The sequence below is a fragment of the Dipodomys ordii genome, unplaced genomic scaffold (assembly GCF_000151885.1).
Source record: "Dipodomys ordii isolate 6190 unplaced genomic scaffold, Dord_2.0 Scaffold71, whole genome shotgun sequence".
Taxonomy (NCBI): domain Eukaryota; kingdom Metazoa; phylum Chordata; class Mammalia; order Rodentia; family Heteromyidae; genus Dipodomys; species Dipodomys ordii.
The window spans coordinates 1,288,615-1,306,871 of NW_012267287.1; the positions used below are offsets into that span (position 1 = coordinate 1,288,615).

Sequence of the window (18,257 nt, forward strand, 5' to 3'; positions counted from 1 at the left end):
TGGGAAGGGATGTGAAGGGTAAACAAAGGAGGAGGCTGCAATGCTTGGTAAGAAATGTACGCATTATCCTGCCCATGTAATTGTAACTCCTCTGTACAGTGTGTTCACAAATAAAATAAAATTAAATTAAAAAAAACTAAAAAAAAGACACATGGAAGCGTGCAGAACTGAAAAACATAAAAAACTAAGAACATGGAAATTTTCTTAAATAAAATTTAACTTTATGGTTTATTAGCCATGTCTGCAGAAGGTTAATATATGGAAGACAGACAAAGGACTGGAAATTAGACAAAATATCCATGCTGAGACATGCAGAGACAATAAACAGAAAACACTGTATAAGAGACACATGTACTGGGGGCTGGGAAGGTGGCTCAGTGGTAGAGCGCTTGCCTTGCATGCATGAGGCCCCGTGTTCCATTCCCCAGCACCACATAAGCAAAAAGAAAAAAAGCCGGAAGTGGTGCTGTGGCTCAAGCGCTAGAGTGCTAGCCTTGAGCTGAAGAGCTGAGGGACAGTGCCAGGCCCAGAGTTTAGGCCCCACGACTGGACCCCCCCCCCAAAAAAAAAAAAAAGAGACACATGTACTATGATGAGAAGTCTAATACAGGTATGCTACAGCTCCATGGGGAGGAGGGAGAAGGGAGTAGAAATGAATTGTGTGTGTGTGTGTGTGTGTGTGTGTGTGTGTGTGTGTGCAAGTACTTGGGCTTGAACTCAGATCTAGGTGCTGTCCCTGAGCTTTTTAGCTCAAGACAAGTGCTCTAGTATTTGATGCACAGTTCCCCTTACAGTTTTTTTTGTTGTTGTTGTTGATTAACTGGGGATATAAGAGTCTCACAGACTTTCCTGCCTGGGCTGGCTTTGAACCTCTATCCTCAGTTCTTAGTAGCTGAGTAGCTAGGATTACAAGTGTAAGTCATTGTTGCCTAGCTTGATAGGAGAGAGAGAAAAAGAGAGAGAGAGAGAGTGTATCCTGGGCTTTAATTCAAGCCCCAGGCAGAGTCTCTGGCACCCAGCATGATCAGAGTCTTTAACTCAACTAATAGATAATAGAGTAAGCACGATGTGTTAGGTCTTCTCAATGCTGTGAAAGAATGCCTAACATAGCAAGCAACTTAAGGAAGGAAAGATTAACAAAATCTATAAAGGCCTTGCAAGGCTGACGAAGAGAAGGCCCAAATGATCATTACCAGAATAAAAAGAGAATATCATTACAGATCTTACAGTCATTAACATGATTAAAAAGAGAACTATATAAGCAACTTTATGCCCACAAATTCAGAAATTTAGGTGTAATGTGTACATTCAGCAAAAATATTATATTAGCCAGTCTTTTAAATTTTTAATTTTTTTGCCTTTGTGACAAATGCCTGGGAGAAACAGTTCAAGGGGAGAGAATTTGCTTTGGATCATGGATCTGGAAGTTTCCATCTGCAGGCACTTGGCCCCACTGCCTCCAAGCCTATGGCAAGGCTGAACATCATAGCAGAAAGCACGTGGTACAGAAAAGGTCAGCCTCACACAGACAGACGCAGAGACAGACGGACAGGAGTGCTCACTTCGGCAGTACATACACTAAAACTGGAACAAAACAGAGGAGATTGGCAGGGCCCCCGCAAAAGGATGACACCCAAACTCATGAAGCATTCCATTTTTCAAAAGTCTAATCCACAGAAGGGAAATGGGGGCCACAGAAACAGCAGGGCAAAGGATGAACTCATGCAACAGTGACACTCACTAGACCCTGTGTGGAAATGAACTTTGTAACTTGGGAGGGGAATTCAAAAGAAAATGAGGGAGGGGGTAACACTGTTAAAAAATGTGCTCATTACCTTACTTATGTGCTATGAGCTCCCGCCCCCCACCATTTGCTACCTTCACAGCACATTTTTAAGGAAGAAAGGGGCGTAGGATAGCTGCAAGGACACCCCTCCAGTGACCAGCTCCCTTCAGCTGGGCCTCATCTGTGATGGCTTCCATCACATCTTATAATACCACCAGATTATAGATCCAGAGCTGGGTGCTGGTGGCTAACGCCTGTAATCAGAACTACTCAGGGGGACTGAGATCTGAGGATTGCAGCTCAAAGCCAGCTCAGGAAGGAAAGTCTGCCTGGGCGCTGTCCCTCAGCTCTTCAGTTCATGGCTAGCACTCTACCACTTGAGCCACAGCACCACTTCCAGCTTTTTCTGCTTATGTGGTGCTGAGGAATCGAACCCAGAGCCCCATGCTTGAGGGGCAAGTGCTCTACCACTGAGCCACCTTCCCATCCATGAAATCCTTTTTTTTCTGGCTGCAACTTTTTTCCCTTCCAATTTTTTTTTTTAATTGTGAAAATACCGTACAGAGGGGTTAGAATTACATGGCCAAAGTAATGACATCCATGAGATTCTTATCTCCAATGAACCACCAAAAAGCTGGAAGTGGAGCTGTGGTTCACAGTAGTAGACCGCTAGCCTTGAGCAAAAAGGCTCAGGGACAGTGCTCTGGCCCTGAGTTCAAGTGTCTTGCACACGGCTCCATCAGGGGATTAACCACTGATTAGTTAAAACCCTCCTGACTCAGTCTCCTCTCAGTGATTGCATCTACCAGCCAGGGAATAAGTTTTTCTTCTTTTAACACAATATCCAAACCATAACAAATATAAGAAACCAAAATTAAAATAAGAAGTAATAGACAATTTGAGCATCCATGTTTGTTTCCGCCTGGGCTGCATGTGAAGTTTGAGACAAACTTAAGCAAGTTAGCAAGATCTTGTCACAATATGAAAAAGAAAAAACAAGGCAGATGATGGTGACTCTTGCCTGTAATCTCTTAGGGAGGGGAAGATGGAAAGAATTTTGATTCAAGGCAAAAAGTTTCTGATAATGTCAGGTTTGAAACATTGAAACTACTACAGGAAGGAGTAGGAGAAATATTAGAACATATTGGCATAGGAAGGAACTTTTTGACTAGCGGTCCAAGAGCTCATCAAATCGGAGAGAGAATCAACAAATGGAATTATATCAAACCACAAAGTTTCTATACAACTAAGGATATAGTTACTAAGCTAAAAATGCAGCCTACAGAATGTTTTTTTTTTTTACCAGCTATATATCCAACAAGGGCCCAATATCTGGAACATACAAGAAGCTTAATAAATGATCAAAGAAGCTAAATAGAGACTTCTCAAAAAAAAGAAGGCAGTACAGCCAATAAACACTTAAAGAAATGCTCAACATCCCTGGCCATAATGGAAACACAAAATTAAAACTACATTGAGATTCCAGCTCATCCCAGTAAGAATATGAACAACAACAAATGCTGGGGGGTGTGGGGAAAAGGAACCCTATTGCACCGTTGGTGAGAATGTAAACTAGTATAAGCACTCTGGAAGGTGGCTTGGAGATTCCTCAAAGAACTAAACATAGAACTTCCTATTACTGAGCCATCCCATTCTTCATCATCCACCTGGAACTTTGTAAGTCAGGACATGGCAAAGAAACTTGCACATCCATGTTCATTGCTGCACTACTCTTGAGAGCGAAGTTATGGCAGCAGCCCAGATGCCTTACAACAGATGAACAGACAAGAAGTGTGGCACATACACTTCCATACAACAGAATTTTACTCATCTCTCAAAGAGAATAACATTATGTCATTTGTAGGGAAACGGAGGGACCTAGAACAATTCATGTTAATTGAGGTAAGCCAGGCTCAGAGGGACTAATGGCACCTACTTTCTCTCATATGTGGACATTAGATCTAAAATACAAACATACACGATAGCACATACGGGTGATATGCACGTACACACAAGGGAACTAAAGGATGGTGTACTTAGAGAAGGTGTAACTCCTTTGAACAACTAATGAACTATTTAAGGAAGTGGAAATGAACTATTCCAGGAAGTAGAAACATGCTCTGTGGGGGGGAGGGAACGGGGGGGGCACACAATGGAGGGAGGAAGTGTGAGCAAATGCAGTCATCATATCCAATGCACAAAAGTTGATCTATATGACTTGAGATGGGATGGGATGGGGAGAGAGGGAGAAAACGATGGAAGGGGTGACACTGATCAAGATGCATCGGACTGCCGGCTGCCGGCGGCTCACGTGTGTCATCCTAGCAGACTCAGGAGGCTGAGATCTGAGCATTGTGGTTCAAAGCCAGCCAGGGCGGGGAAAGTCCATAAGACTCTTATCTCATCTCCAATAAACCACTAGAAAACTGGAAGTGGCGCTGTGGCTAAAGTGGTAGAGCACAAGCCTTGAGCTGAAGTGTGCAGGAGCAGCGCCCAGGCCCAGAGTTCAAGCCCTACAACCAATTAAAAAAAAAAAATAACAAAAAGGGCTGGGTGTGTGAGACTCAAGTGACAGCAAGCACAAGAACAAACCCTGGGTTCAAACTCAGGTGTGGCCAAAATAAAGGGGCGAGGGATGCAGCTAAGTGGTAGAGCACTTGTCTAGAATGGGCAAGGCCTAGGAAGGAGAAAAACATTAACATAAGTGAGTAAGAAACTAGCAAACTATTTGTATCATAGATAGCAAAGAGTTAAGTAAAGAAGAAGCTACTGAAAAATAATAAGAAAAAATATTCCGATAAAAATGACAATTAGCTAGCCCATAATCCTAGCTACTCAGGAGGCTGAGATCTGAGGATCACAGTTCAAAGCCAGCCTGGGCAGGAAAGTCTGTGAGACTTTCTTATCTCCAATTAACCACCAGAAAACCGTAAGTGGTGTTGTGGCTCAAGTGGTAGGGTGTTTGCCTTGAGCTGAAGAGCTCAGGGACAGTATCCACGCTCTGAGTTCAAGCCCCATGACCGACAACAAAAATGCAAATTATACAAACAAGTGATTCATAGAACAAAAGGAAGTGAGCAATGAAAAAAAAAAGTTTGGCTCCCAAGCTGGGTGCTGGTGGCTCACACCTGTAATCCTAGGTACACAAGAGGCTGAGGATGGAGGTTGGAAGCCAGCCTAGCAGGAAAGTTCATGAGACTCTTCTCTTTAATTAACCACCAAAAAGTGGGAAGTAGAGCTGTGGCTCAAGTGGTAGAGTGCTAGCCTTAAACAAAAAGCTCAGGGAGAGCATCCAGACCCTGAGTTCAAGTCCTGAGACCAGCTCTCTCTCTCCCTCTCCCTCTTCCTCCCTCTCTCTCCCTCCTCTCCCTCCCTCTCCCTCTCTCTCTCTCTCTCTCTCACACACACACACACACTTTGGCTCCCATTAATAATTAAGCAAATATAAATGTGTACATTAAGAAGATATTGTGCCGGGTGCTGGTGGCTCACGCCCGTAATCCTAGCTACTCAGGAGGCTGAAATCTGAGGATCATGGTTCAAAGCCATCCGGGCAGGAAAGTTCCATGAGACTCTTATCCCCAATAAATGACTAGAAAACCGGAAGTGGCGCTGTGGCTCAAGTGGTAGAGCGCTTCCCTTGAGCTGCAGAGCTGAAGGACAGCGCCCAGACCCTCCCAGAGTTCAAGCCCTGTGACTGACAGGAAAAAAAAAAAGATTGTGTCATTTTTCAAGTTGGCAAATATTGAAATGTGTGCTGTCAGCATGAGTGCAGCTCTGGTTCTACTAAATATTCTGATATATTCTGATATATTTCTGATGTAAATATCAAATGATTACAAATCTTTCTGGAAGGTATTATGGGAGCATGCATCATCCTTACAATTTTTTTTTTGCCAGTCCTGGGGCTTAACCTAAGGCCTGGGCACTGTCCCTAAGCTTTTTTTGCCCAAGGCTAGAGCTCTGCCACTTGAGCCACAGCACCGCTTCCAGCTCTTTCTGTGTATGTGGTACTGAGGAATCGAACCCAGGGCTTCATGCATGCTAGGCGAGCACGGTGCCACTAGGCCACATTCCCAGCTCTGCATACAGTCTTAAACTGAAAAATTCCTCTTCTATATATCTTAGATTCTAGACATAGGCTCTCAAAGGTGTGCTCCATTGATGTTTTGGTTTTGGGCTACGGTCTTGAACTCACGACCCTCCTGCCTTACACCTCGCCCTCCCCTTGCCCCCACTTCCCAGTAGCTGGGATTGCGGATGCGTGCCATCATTTCTGCTTCTCTTCCATGAACTTATCCTAGGGGAACGATCTGATTTGGTTAGAGGGTATTCACTCACTACAGGAGTATTCGGAAAATTATTTAAATTATCAGCGTCCATTCAGTAGAATACTACAAACTCACTGTAACTATTTTTGCAAACATTTTCCTGTATCATAAAGTGAAAACAGGCCATAGAAAGGTCTTAGTAAGGGGGTTGGAAAGGTGGCTCAGTGGTAGAGCGCTAGCCTTGAGCTGAAGAGCTGAGGGACAGCACCCAGGCCCAGAGTTCAGGCCCCACAACCGGACCTCAAAAAAAAAAAAAGAAAAAAAGAAAAAAGAAAGGTCTTAGTAAGTCTGGATTGGTGGCAGGTAGAGTAACATAAAACAGGAGGACGACGGTCTGAGCCGTGGTGACCCCTGGGGCGGAGGGTTAGACCTGACGACACTAACACGACTTTGTAGTGAAGTAAAACCTAGAGAAGCCAATGGCTGCACTAGGCTTGGGATGTCTGGTGATGAGTGAGTGAAAAGACTTGGTACCTGTGCCTTCCCCTTTGCGGCCTCAACCTTCGGGTTGTGTTCTTTTCGGCTCTCATCCGAATGTGCTGACTGCCCTTGGAGCTGGGCTTCTCTGGCCTGCTCTTGCTTCGGCCTCTCCCTCACGAGTGTGCCTGAAGATCCTAAAGCCCTTTCGGCAAGGTGATGCCCTCCATCATCCCTGCCAGCACCTCCCTGAGTTCCCACTCTCCCTTTGTTGGGAGAGCAGCAGCATCTGTCAGCATTGGCTGCTCTGCTTGGAAGCGGAGGCCCATCAAAGCCCAGCCTGTACCTCCTGCACACTCGGCTCGGGCTTCTGTTGAATCTATCACCAAGAGAGTCTAGTAACCTCTAGTTATGTTCTGGGTAGACACAGATGGTTACACACAGGAGTATGTAGGAACACACAGGTTAGCACACAGCATGCATCTCTTCTCATCAGCTGAGAGGGTTTAGAAACAGACTCCTCAGCAGCACCAAGCCCCCAGACCCAGACCAAGATTTCTAGTACTGCTTTTTAATGAAGGGAACATGGCTGCTTGGAAGAATGGCTGCTAGGACCCGGGCAAGAAACACCTTAAGTGAGCCCCGGAAATCTTGTAGTCTCTCTCTCTCTCTCCCCACCCTCCCCAAATGGGTTCAGTCAAAGGAACATTGCTACTAACTGAAGAGGTTCCCATGGCTACATGCTGGGAGCAAAGTGGCCGCAGCATTCACCCACTGGCAATGGGTGTGGAAAGCAGGAAAGACCCACTCTTTTTTTTTTTTTTGCCAGTCCTGGGACTTGAACTCAGGGCCTGGGTGCTATCCCTGAGATTCTTTTTTTTTTTTGGTCCGGTCGTGGGACCTGAACTCTGGGCCTGGGCGCTGTCCCTCAGTTCTTCAGCTCAAGGCTAAGCGCTCTACCACTTGAGCCACAGCACCACTTCTGGCTTTTTTTCTTTTTGCTTATGTGGTGCTGAGGAATCGAACCCAGGGCCTCAGGCATGCAAGGCAAGCGCTCTACCACTGAGCCACCTTCCCAGCGCCACCCATCCCCCCTCCCGAGCTTCTTTTGCTGAAGGCTAGCACTCTGCCACTTGAACCACAGCACCGCTTCTGGCTCAGTGTATGTGGTACTGAGGAATTGAACCCAGGGTTTCATGCATGCTAGGCAAGCACTCTACCACTGAGCCACATTCCCAGCCCAGAACTACTCTTGAGCTCTTCATTTACCCTCCCTTTGCCAACCCCGCCCTGGAGCGCTGAGCAAACCCTGAGCTCCTGGTTGACACTGCCTCTGCCCGGTTCTTGTAGCTGAGTTTCACGCGCTCACCCAGGCCTGTCAGATCATGTGACCAGTGACAGTTGCATCTGTGGCTATGAGAGGAAGTGACTGATGGCTAGATTATGTCCATTTTTCATGGATCAGGGCTGTCTGCTTGACTCTTGAGTCCAGCCAGAGGGCCACGCTGGCTGTCTCCACAGCTGCAAACCAATCTGTAGGTGTGGGCAGGCAGCAGACTGCCTTACTTAAAAAGTGTGCTCGGGGGGCTGGGAAGGTGGCTCAGTGGTAGAGCGCTTGCCTTGCATGCCAGAAGCCCTGGGTTCGATTCCTCAGCACCACATAAGCAAAAAGAAAAAAAGTCAGAAGTGGCGCTGTGGCTCAAGTGGTAGAGCGCTTAGCCTTGAGCTGAAGAGCTGAGGGACAGCGCCCAGGCCGAGTTCAGGCCCCACGACCGGACCCAAAAAAAAAAAAGTGTGCTTGGAGTCAGGTGTAGTGGCTCACACCTGTAAGCAGAGCTACTTGGGAGGCTGGATCTAGAGGATCACAGTTTGTAGCCAGCCTGAGTAGAAACATCTGAGATTCTATTCCCAAGATAACCAACAAAAAGCTGGGATAAAGGGTGAAACCTAAAGTGGTAGAGTACCAGCCTAGCCTAGCAAGCGTGAGGCCCTGAGTTCAAACATCAATACCAATGAGATTCCAGACTCCAGCTGTAAAGAGACAGAGTTCATTCTTTTTTTTGGTCGGTCGTGGGGCTTGAACTCTGGGCTTGGGCGCTGTCCCTCAGCTCTTCAGCTCAAGGCGAGCGCTCTACCACTTGAGCTACAGCGCCACTTCCGGTTTTCTGGTGGTTTATTGGAGATAGGAGTCTCATGGTCTCTCTTGCCTGGGCTGGCTTTGAACCTCGATCCTCAGATCTCAGCCTCCTGAGTAGCTAGGATTACAGGCGTGAGCCACCAGCGCCCGGCTTCTGAGTTCATTATTTTTAAATGGCACCTAAAAGAGATGATCAACATGCTCCCTCAGCCTCCAGGCGTGGGGAAGAATGTGGCCCATGGACCATATAAACCCATCCCGGTTTCCTGGCTCCAGAGAATGGCATGGGGCTTGGTTGTAACTGGTATGGCTTCTCTTTACTATTGCTTTGTATTTTCCCTTGGAAGTCTTGCAAGCCTTTGAGTGACTTGCTCAGAGTTTTGTTGAAAGGCTTCTGTAATTTTGCCCAGGGACTAGTGCTAAAATTGATGTGTCTGAATTCTTCCCCCATATCAACACTTACAAGCCTTGGCTATTCAACAGGAAGGGTATCACTGACAGTCTCTTTCTAGTATGGATCATAGCTCTGTCAGGTGACTATTTAAATCACTATTTGACAGTTTCCACTTACTTTCTTATCTCATTTACATATACTACATATGGTAAATGTATACATATATGGGTCTATTTGTGAACTTCATTTTTTCTATTGATCTGTTTTATATTTCAGCAACTGTGGCTTAATATTTTAATATTAGTGATCCTATTGCTATTCTTCTCTTTCTTTGTTGGTTATGGGGCTTCAACTCTGGGCCTGGGCACTGGCCCTGAGCTCTTCAGCTCAAGGCTAGCACTCTACCACTTGAGCCACAGCACCACTTCTGGTTTTCTGATGGTTAATGGGGAAATAAGAGTTTCATAGACTTTCCTGCCCAGGCTGGCTTTGAACTGTGATCCTCAGATCTCAGCCTCCTGAGTAGCTAAGATTATAGGCATGAGCCACCATCAACAGCCCTAATTAATTTTCCTGGTTATTGTGCATTATCTTTGTATCACAAAGTAGAGATTAGTATCTCCAGTCACTAAAAAGCTCTATTGTTAATCTCAACCATATTTATTAGGACTTATATCTATATTTATATACCAGTGTAAAAAGTTACATTTTTTATTGGTCTTGGGGCTTGAAAAAAGTTACATTTTTATAAAATTTTTTATAAATTTTTATAAAATGTTGTATAAATTTTCAATGGTTTTTCTAACTTTTTCTTTTTTTACGTTTATTTTTATTTATTTAGTCTTGTCAGTCATGGGGCTTGAACTCAGGGCCTGGGCATTGTCCCTGAACTTTTTTGCCCAAGACCATCACTTGAGCCACAGTGCCCCTTCCTACCTCTCCCTTTTCTCACACAGACGGTGCATGTTTTAGAACATCACCACAGGCATTCCATCCTCACCTCATCTTCTCTTACGTCAGCTTTCTGAGAGAGGAAGTTCTGTGTGCTGATTTCTACCTGGCCACATAGGCACTGTCTTAGTAGTGTTCTCTGTTTGTCTAGGTAGACAAATGTACCACCTCACTGGTGTCCCATGCCTACAACCCTAACTACTCAGGGGCTGAGATCTAAGAATCTTGGTTCAAAAGCAAATCATGTAGAAAGTCTAGGAGACTCTTATCTCCAGTTAACCACCAGAAAGCCAGAACAGGAGGTGTGACTCAACTGGTGGAGCACCAGCCTTGAACAAAATAACCAAGTGAGACATAGGGCCCTGAGTTCAAGTTATTTTGTTTTTTTGTTTTTGTTTTTTGTCAGTAGTGGTTCTTGAACTCTGGGCTTGGGCGCTGTCCCTCAGCTCTTCAGCTCAAGGCGAGTGCTCTACCGCTTGAGCCACAGCACCACTTCCAGTTTTTGAGTTGTTTATTATTGTTTATTATAAGAGTCTCACAGACTTTCCTGCCTGGGCTGGCTTTGAACCGTGATCCTCAGATCTCAGCCTCCTGGGTAGCTAGGATTACAGGTGTGAACTACCGATGCCCGGCTTGAGTTCAAGTTCTAATACCAACATGTGCACATGCCCATGCTTGATCACGCGCGCGTGCGCGCGCGCACACACACACACACACACACACACACACGCTATAAGCTCCTGGATTTTATTATACAAATAAAAAGTCTGAGTGGTGTGCTTTTTTTTCCCCAAAGGCACAGGAAACTCTGGACTCAACACTATTCACTCATTTACTTGTGAGCCTCCAGGCTTGGCAGGCCCTAGATGGGGCAGAGCCAGGCTGCAGGGGTGACTTCCCGGGATGGAAGCAGAGCTGGGGTGCAGTGGGGAGTGAATTGGACATGGAGCAGAGCTGGGGTGCGGTGGGGAGTGCACTGGACATGGAGCAGAGCTGGGGTGCAGTGGGGAGGGCATTGGACATGGAGCAGAGCTGGGGTGCAGTGGGGAGGGCATTGGACATGGAGCAGAGCTGGGATGCAGTGGGGAGGGCACTGGACATGGAGCAGGGCTGGGATGCAGTGGGGAGGGCACTGGACATGGAGCAGGGCTGGGATGCAGTGGGGAGGACACTGGCATGGAGCAGAGCTGGGATGCAGTGGGGAGTGCACTGGACATGGAGCAGGGCTGGGGTGCAGTGGGGAGGGCACTGGACATGGAGCAGGGCTGGGATGCAGTGGGGAGGGCACTGGACATGGAGCAGGGCTGGGATGCAGTGGGGAGGGCAATGGACAGGGAGCAGAGCTGGGATGCAGTGGGGAGGACACTGGACATGGAGCAGAGCTGGGATGCAGTGGGGAGTGCACTGGACATAGAGCAGGGCTGGGATGCAGTGGGGAGTGGACTGGACATGGAGCAGGGCTGGGATGCAGTGGGGAGGGCACTGGACATGTAGCAGAGCTGGGATGCAGTGGGGAGGGCACTGGATGGGGAGCAGAGCTGGGATGCAGTGGGGAGTGCACTGGATGGGGAGCAGAGCTGGGATGCAGTGGGGAGTGCACTGGATAGGGAGCAGAGCTGGGATGCAGTGGGGAGGGCACTGGACATGGAGCAGAGCTGGGATGCAGTGGGGAGGGCACTGGATGGGGAGCAGAGCTGGGATGCAGTGGGGAGGGCACTGGACATGGAGCAGAGCTGGGATGCAGTGGGGAGTGCACTGGACATGGAGCAGGGCTGGGATGCAGTGGGGAGTGCACTGGACATGGAGCAGAGCTGGGATGCAGTGGGGAGGGCACTGGACATGGAGCAGAGCTGGGATGCAGTGGGGAATGCACTGGATGGGGAGCAGAGCTGGGATGCAGTGGGGAGTGCACTGGACATGGAGCAGAGCTGGGATGCAGTGGGGAATGCACTGGATGGGGAGCAGAGCTGGGATGCAGTGGGGAGTGAATTGGACATGGAGCAGAGCTGGGGTGCAGTGGGGAGTGCACTGGACATGGAGCAGAGCTGGGATGCAGTGGGGAGGGCAATGGACATGGAGCAGAGCTGGGATGCAGTGGGCAGGGCAATGGACATGGAGCAGAGCTGGGATGCAGTGGGGAGGGCAATGGACATGGAGCAGGGCTGGGATGCAGTGGGCAGGGCACTGGACATGGAGCAGGGCTGGGATGCAGTGGGGAGGGCACTGGACATGGAGCAGAGCTGGAATGCAGTGGGGAGGGCAATGGACATGGAGCAGAGCTGGGGTGCAGTGGGGAGGGCATTGGACATGGAGCAGAGCTGGGATGCAGTGGGGAGGGCACTGGACATGGAGCAGGGCTGGGATGCAGTGGGGAGGGCACTGGACATGGAGCAGAGCTGGGATGCAGTGGGGAGGACATAGGCAAGGAGCAGAGCTGGCGTCGGGTGAGTGAGTTAGTGGCAGGGAGCAGCTGGGCTGGGAAAGGTGAGGTTGGGTGTTACAGAAGATTTCAGTGGTCTTGCTTGCAGAACAGAGTTGGACGATTTTAGGGAAAGACCTTCCTGAACCCAGAGAAGAGTGAATAAGGTGGGCATTGGTGTACTGGCACCAGCCAAGGAGGACCAAAGTGGGACGGAGAGTGGCCAATTGCTGGTCTGGACAAGGGATAAAGTCCTACCCTTGGTGTCCTCACATGCCTCCAGGCAGTAACAGCAACAGAGACAAGTGTATGTTGAGCAAGTTAGGGCCACGTGAGGGCAAGGGACAGTATTCCTGGAAGTAATGTGTGTAGTGACTCCTGAGGGTGAGCAGGAAATGGAGGGGGTGGGGAAAGGAGGAGAGTCACAGGGGAGCCACCTGAGGGGAAATGCACAAGGTAAGGGGAAGCTGGCAACTGCAGGCTTTCCAGAAGGGAACTGCAATGGCAGCAGACACAGGCACCTTCCAGTAGTGGCCCATCTGGCCCTGTCTTGCAGCAAAATCCGGACTGTGCAGGCAGTGACACACCCCTCAGCTGCCACTGACAGTCCAGTTCTCCTTCTCAGAGCAGAGCCTTACCAGTTTCTCCACAGCTGGGGCAGTGTGTGTGACTGCTTGGAAAGGGGACAGCAGAATCCTAGATCAGAGGGTGGTGTAAGAGCGCAGTCCTGCCCTCTCCACCTGCCTATCCAGCAGGCGGCATGTCTCCCACTCGGAAGAAAATCCCCCAGCTGTGCTGCCTAGACAAATCCGAGGCTGCCTGCCTCTGAGTTCTCTCAGAAATGGCTAGCCACCTGCAGACCCTCTGACGCTGGAGGGGATGTAGTGGACGTCTGCCCTCCTCCCAGAGGGCTGTGGCTCTCATCCCCAGCACAGGGCACTCTCTTCTCCCTCTGTGACTCGCTCTCGCTGTTCTTCCAATATTCCCATCACATGCCCACTTAGTGGGGAAGAGCCATCCATTCTTTCATAATTAGGAAGCTCTTGGCTTCTATCTACATTTTTCAATGTGATTAACCACTAGAGAAAAACTTAATTTCTTCCTTGTAAAAATAGTCTTGGACTAACTTCAGACGTTTAAATCATGTCAGCATTCTTGTATATCTGATTGTACTGTGGCTTGTTATCTTACCACTGTGCAGTCAGGGTAGAAAATACATCATCTCTTTCAGATTCCTGGAATAGCTTCAGAAGTTCTGGATCCCCAGATAAATGTGCAAGAATGCGCAATTCGATCTGTGAAAAGTCTGTGAGACAGAGCTCTGTGTTAATTCCCAGTCCACCAACGATGCCCTCAGCTTTCCCCATCCCTGCCCCCTCACACTGCCTCTCTCTGGGTCAGATCAACATCCCCCTCCAGCTGCCAGGCTAGTCTGTGTGTGTGGCAAATCCGAAGCTCTGCTCTGCCTCCTGTGAGGCCCCAGTGCAGCCAGCAGGGAGTGTCCATTCCTTGGCCCATTCACTCACTCCATGCACCACAATTGTAGAAAGAGACTTCTATGTCCCAGGAGCAAATGACACAGACAGAATTCCCTCCCTCCATGGAGCTTTGAATACATGATTTGGAGTCAGAGGTGAGGAATGAAATGGACAAGAATGCCAGGTAAAGCAGTTTGGTTTGGAAGTGAGAGGTGTGTACAGGAGGCTGCGGTTACATCTCTGCACGTGCCAAGAGATGCTGACAGATGAAGAAAGGGACCCTGAGCAGAGGCACATGGAAACAAAAGGGGCTCAGATGGCTGGGAAGAGGGAGGACTACAGAGTGTCAGGTGCAGGAGTGGCCCCTGGGCTAGGCAACTGCTTTGAATGAGCAGAGGGAACAGAGGCAGCAGAGGGCTGTGCAGGGGTATCTGGGACCTAAATGCGGCAAGATAGAAGAGGCTGGAAACCAAGGAATTGCTATTACTTAATGATCATAAGGGATCACTGTTACATATCAATATTTCCTTTTTTTTTTTTTTTTTGGGTCTGGTCGTGGGGCCTGAACTCTGGGCCTGGGCGCTGTCCCTCAGCTCTTCAGCTCAAGGCTAGCGCTCTACCACTTGAGCCGCGGCACCACTTCCGGGTTTTTATTTTTGCTTATGTGGTGCTGAGGAATCAAACCCAGGGCTTCATGCATGCAAGACAAGCGCTCTACCACTGAGCCACCTTCCCAGCCCCACATATCAGTATTTCCTTTAGGGATTATTTTTTAAATAAACAGGCCCTGTAAGTGATTTGAATTATTCAGTTGGTTAGCACGTGGCTGCTCAGCGATGCAGGGATCAGGCAGCAGTGGCACGTGACGCTCTTACCTTTGCTTGCACGTACCTGCTGTCAGGAAGGTGTGGCCCTGGGAGGAGACAAACAGGGCCCGTGGGGAGATGGTGAGGGTCTGGCCTTCTTCACCTGCATGGTCATTCAAGAGCATGTGGTGAGTGGTCGTGAGCTGACCCTCAGCCATTACTTAAAGTTGAATTATTTAACATCAGTTTTGTGGCTACTTGTATTAAGTGTATTAATTAAAATAATATTACTTCTGAACACTAATGAGATTTCCAATTATTAAAATTTTCTGTCCTGAGCTGGGCATCAGTGGGTCTTGCCATAATCCTAGCTACTTGGGAGGTGGAGATTGAGAAGATCCCAGTTTGAGGCCAGCCCAAGCAGAAATGTGAGACCCCATCTCAATCAATAGTGGGATTAGGTGGCACACACTTGTCATTCTAGCTCTGTAGGAAGCATGAGCAGGCAGCTTGTGGTCCAGGCTGGCCTAGGCATACATGCAAGATGCTATTTGAAAAATAACAAAGGAGCTGGGTGCTGATGGCTCATAGTGGAAATCCTAGCTACTCAGGAGGCTGAGATCTGAGGATCATGGTTCAAAGCCAACCCAGGCAAGAAAGTCCATGAGATTCTTATCTCCAATAAACTACCCCCCAAAAGCTGGAAGTGGAGCACTGGCTCAAGCAACAGAACACTAGCCTTGAGCAAAAGAAGCTCAGGGATAGCACCTAGGCCCTGAATTTAAGCCCTAGGGGGAAAAAATGAGCCAGGCGCCAGCAGCTTACACCTGTAATCCTAGCTACTCAAGAGGCTGAGATCTGAGGATCATAGTTCAAAGGCAGCCTGGGCAGGAAACTCTGTGAGACTCTTATCTCCAATAAACTACCAGAAAACTGGAAGTGGTGCTGTGGCTCAAGTGGTAGAGTGCTAGCCTTGAGTTGAAGAGCTGAGGGACAGCGCCCAGCCCAGAGTTCAAGCCCCATGACCGACAAAAATAAAAAAAAAGAAGAAAGACAAGAAAAACAATAAAGATTAAAAGGACTGGCAGAGTGGCTGAAGAGGGAAAGCACCTACCTAGAAAGTGCAGGTATTTATTATTATTTTCTCTGTTCTGTGTAGGTGCTAGTGGCCCAAGCTATAATCCTGGCTTACTTAGCAGGCAGAGAATAGTGGCTCAAAGTCAGCCTCATCTCAATCCATAAACTGGGCGCAATGCTCGGTACTGTCATCCAGCTGAGATTGGAAGGATGCAGGTTCCCAGCCAGCCTAGGCAAAAAAAATTTCCAAGACCCTATCCTAACAGAAAAGGACTTGAAATGGTGGTGTACACATACCATCTTACATATACAGGACACATAGAAGGATATTGGTTCTGACTGCCATAGGCAAAAAATGAGATCCTATCCAAGAACAATGGGAGCAAAAAGGCTGGAGGTATGGCTCAACAGAGGACTTAGCAAGCACAAAACATTCACTTCAACCCCCAGTGTCTTCATAACACCTCAGTTCTTCTAGAATACTGATGAAGGGAGGGAAAGATAGATATTGTCAGTGACTGCTCTGTGGTAAGAGCCTTGAGACGGAGGCTCTGGCTAGGAAGATGTGCAGGGGGCCGTGCAGCTCTGATGGTCCCACTGTGACCCTGCAAAGGGTCAGAGTACACGGGCAGGTTCACTTCGCCAGCCCGTCTGAGCACCGCAGTGTGTGTCTGGAGAGGATGGCTTGGGGCTTTGAAGTGCTGTGGTGCTCCTCAGCCAGCACCACAACCCAGGGCAGCGGGGCCTGGGCACAGAATGTCACTGGGAATGGGTAACACCGCACTCATTTGCCATACTTAAGCCTTTCTTCTTAAGAAATGTGACCATCAGCATTACAACAGAATAGCTCAAAACAGTCCTCAGGACTCCATCTCCAATTAACCAGGAAAAGGCTAATACTGGAGAAGAATGTGAGCATACTTTCATAGACATTTCCAGAAATGTTCAGGCGTTAATAAAAGCCAGTGCTATTATATGTTTGTTTTTTCTTTCTCAAGAAGCTGGTGGGGGGCAGATGGTAGGAGGGAAGCCGCTTTCCTGGTGTAATTACCATGTATTTAAACGATGGGAACTGCTAAATGGGAGGTGCCATATCCTTCAACTACTTTTTATTTTTTCAATGTATATTTAAATCCTAGTCATGTAAATATAGAGAATTTCAGGAAAGTGAAGTTGTTAAGTTTTATAGAAAAGCAATTTGAAACACTTCTAGATTATAGAAAAATGTTACTCCTGATTTTAACAAGGTAGAAAGGAACATGTTACCTTTAATTTTTTCTGGGGGGGGCCGGTCGTGGGGCCTGAACTCTGGGCCTGGGTGCTGTCCCTCAGCTCTTCAGCTCAAGGCTAGCACTCTACCACTTGAGCCTCAGCCCCACTTCCAGCTTTTTTCTTTTTGTTTATGTGGTGCTGAGGAATCAAACCCAGGGCCTCAGGCATGCAAGGCAAGTGCACTAAGCCACCTTCCCAGCCCCTTACCTTTAAATTTTTGAGGTTTGGTAATCTGAATTGGGTGCTTAGAGATACCTTGGATGTTCTGTTAATAATAAGAAGATAATAGCATTAGTTGAAATGTCTGCTTTATAACTAGACCATTTAAGGATATTGAAAATGTATAATATTGTGTTTAACATGAACAAAACCAGTAATGCACTGTAGCATACCTGAGCATAGCAACAGTAGTACAACTGTCTAATAGGGGAACACCACTAAGTACAGGTAGCCCATGTGATCCTTACGGTAATTCAGAAAGTAACTCCACAGCAGCCTGGATCATAAGCTTAGTTAACTTGAAGTTGGTAACATACATAAAGTAAATTTCTATGAAATGTTAATATTGTATTTTAATTTAAAAGTAGACTTTCTGTCAGAATTCTGTTCTCTGGCCCTTGTCTCCCCCAACTCCCCTGGTACATGGTGCCTGTCTCACACTGACTGTGGTTGGTGGTGGCAGAGCTGTGGCCTCCTATGACGGCATCTCCCACAAGCCCTTGGGACACTTATTAGGTATCTGTGCACTTTGCAACTTGGGGTAACCAGCAATAGATCACAGCCTCTCCCCACCACTCAAGTCAGCTTTCTGACCCTCAATAGTACAGTGGATAGTGATGCCCACTGTTTCTCCTAGTGAAATCCTTGGTGCTCCCTGATTCCATCTCATGAATTCTGCTACCGTACAGTTGCTGGGGTCTGACGGGCGACACTTGTTGAGGTCCATCAGAAACCTGAAAGGGTTGCCAGTGGCAATTTGAATGCAGTGCTCGTGTTTACTACGTTTCCTTGCTCGGCTGGCTCTCTATCACTTGAGTCATGTCTCCAGTCCTGTTTTTTTTTTCCCTGATTATTTTATTTATTTATTTTTTTGGTCGGTTGTGGGGCTTGAACTCTGGGCCTGGGCGCTGTCCCTCAGCTCTTCAGCTCAAGGCGAGCGCTCTACCACTTGAGCTACAGCGCCACTTCT

At 47.8% G+C, this 18,257-nt stretch overlaps 1 protein-coding gene across 4 annotated transcripts in view; it reads right to left on the reverse strand.

Moving 5' to 3' along the window:
- The window catches only part of Poln (polymerase (DNA directed) nu), a 107,493-nt gene that overhangs the window by 21,081 nt on the left and 68,155 nt on the right, over positions 1-18,257 (reverse strand). For all 4 annotated transcript variants that reach the window (XM_013023930.1, XM_013023931.1, XM_013023929.1 and 1 more), the window contains 3 exons: positions 17,276-17,333; positions 14,805-14,882; positions 13,627-13,741 (listed from right to left, as the gene is read on the reverse strand). In XM_013023930.1, the coding sequence (XP_012879384.1) occupies positions 13,627-13,741; positions 14,805-14,882; positions 17,276-17,333 (251 nt within the window). The remainder of the gene's footprint in view (positions 1-13,626; positions 13,742-14,804; positions 14,883-17,275; positions 17,334-18,257) is intronic.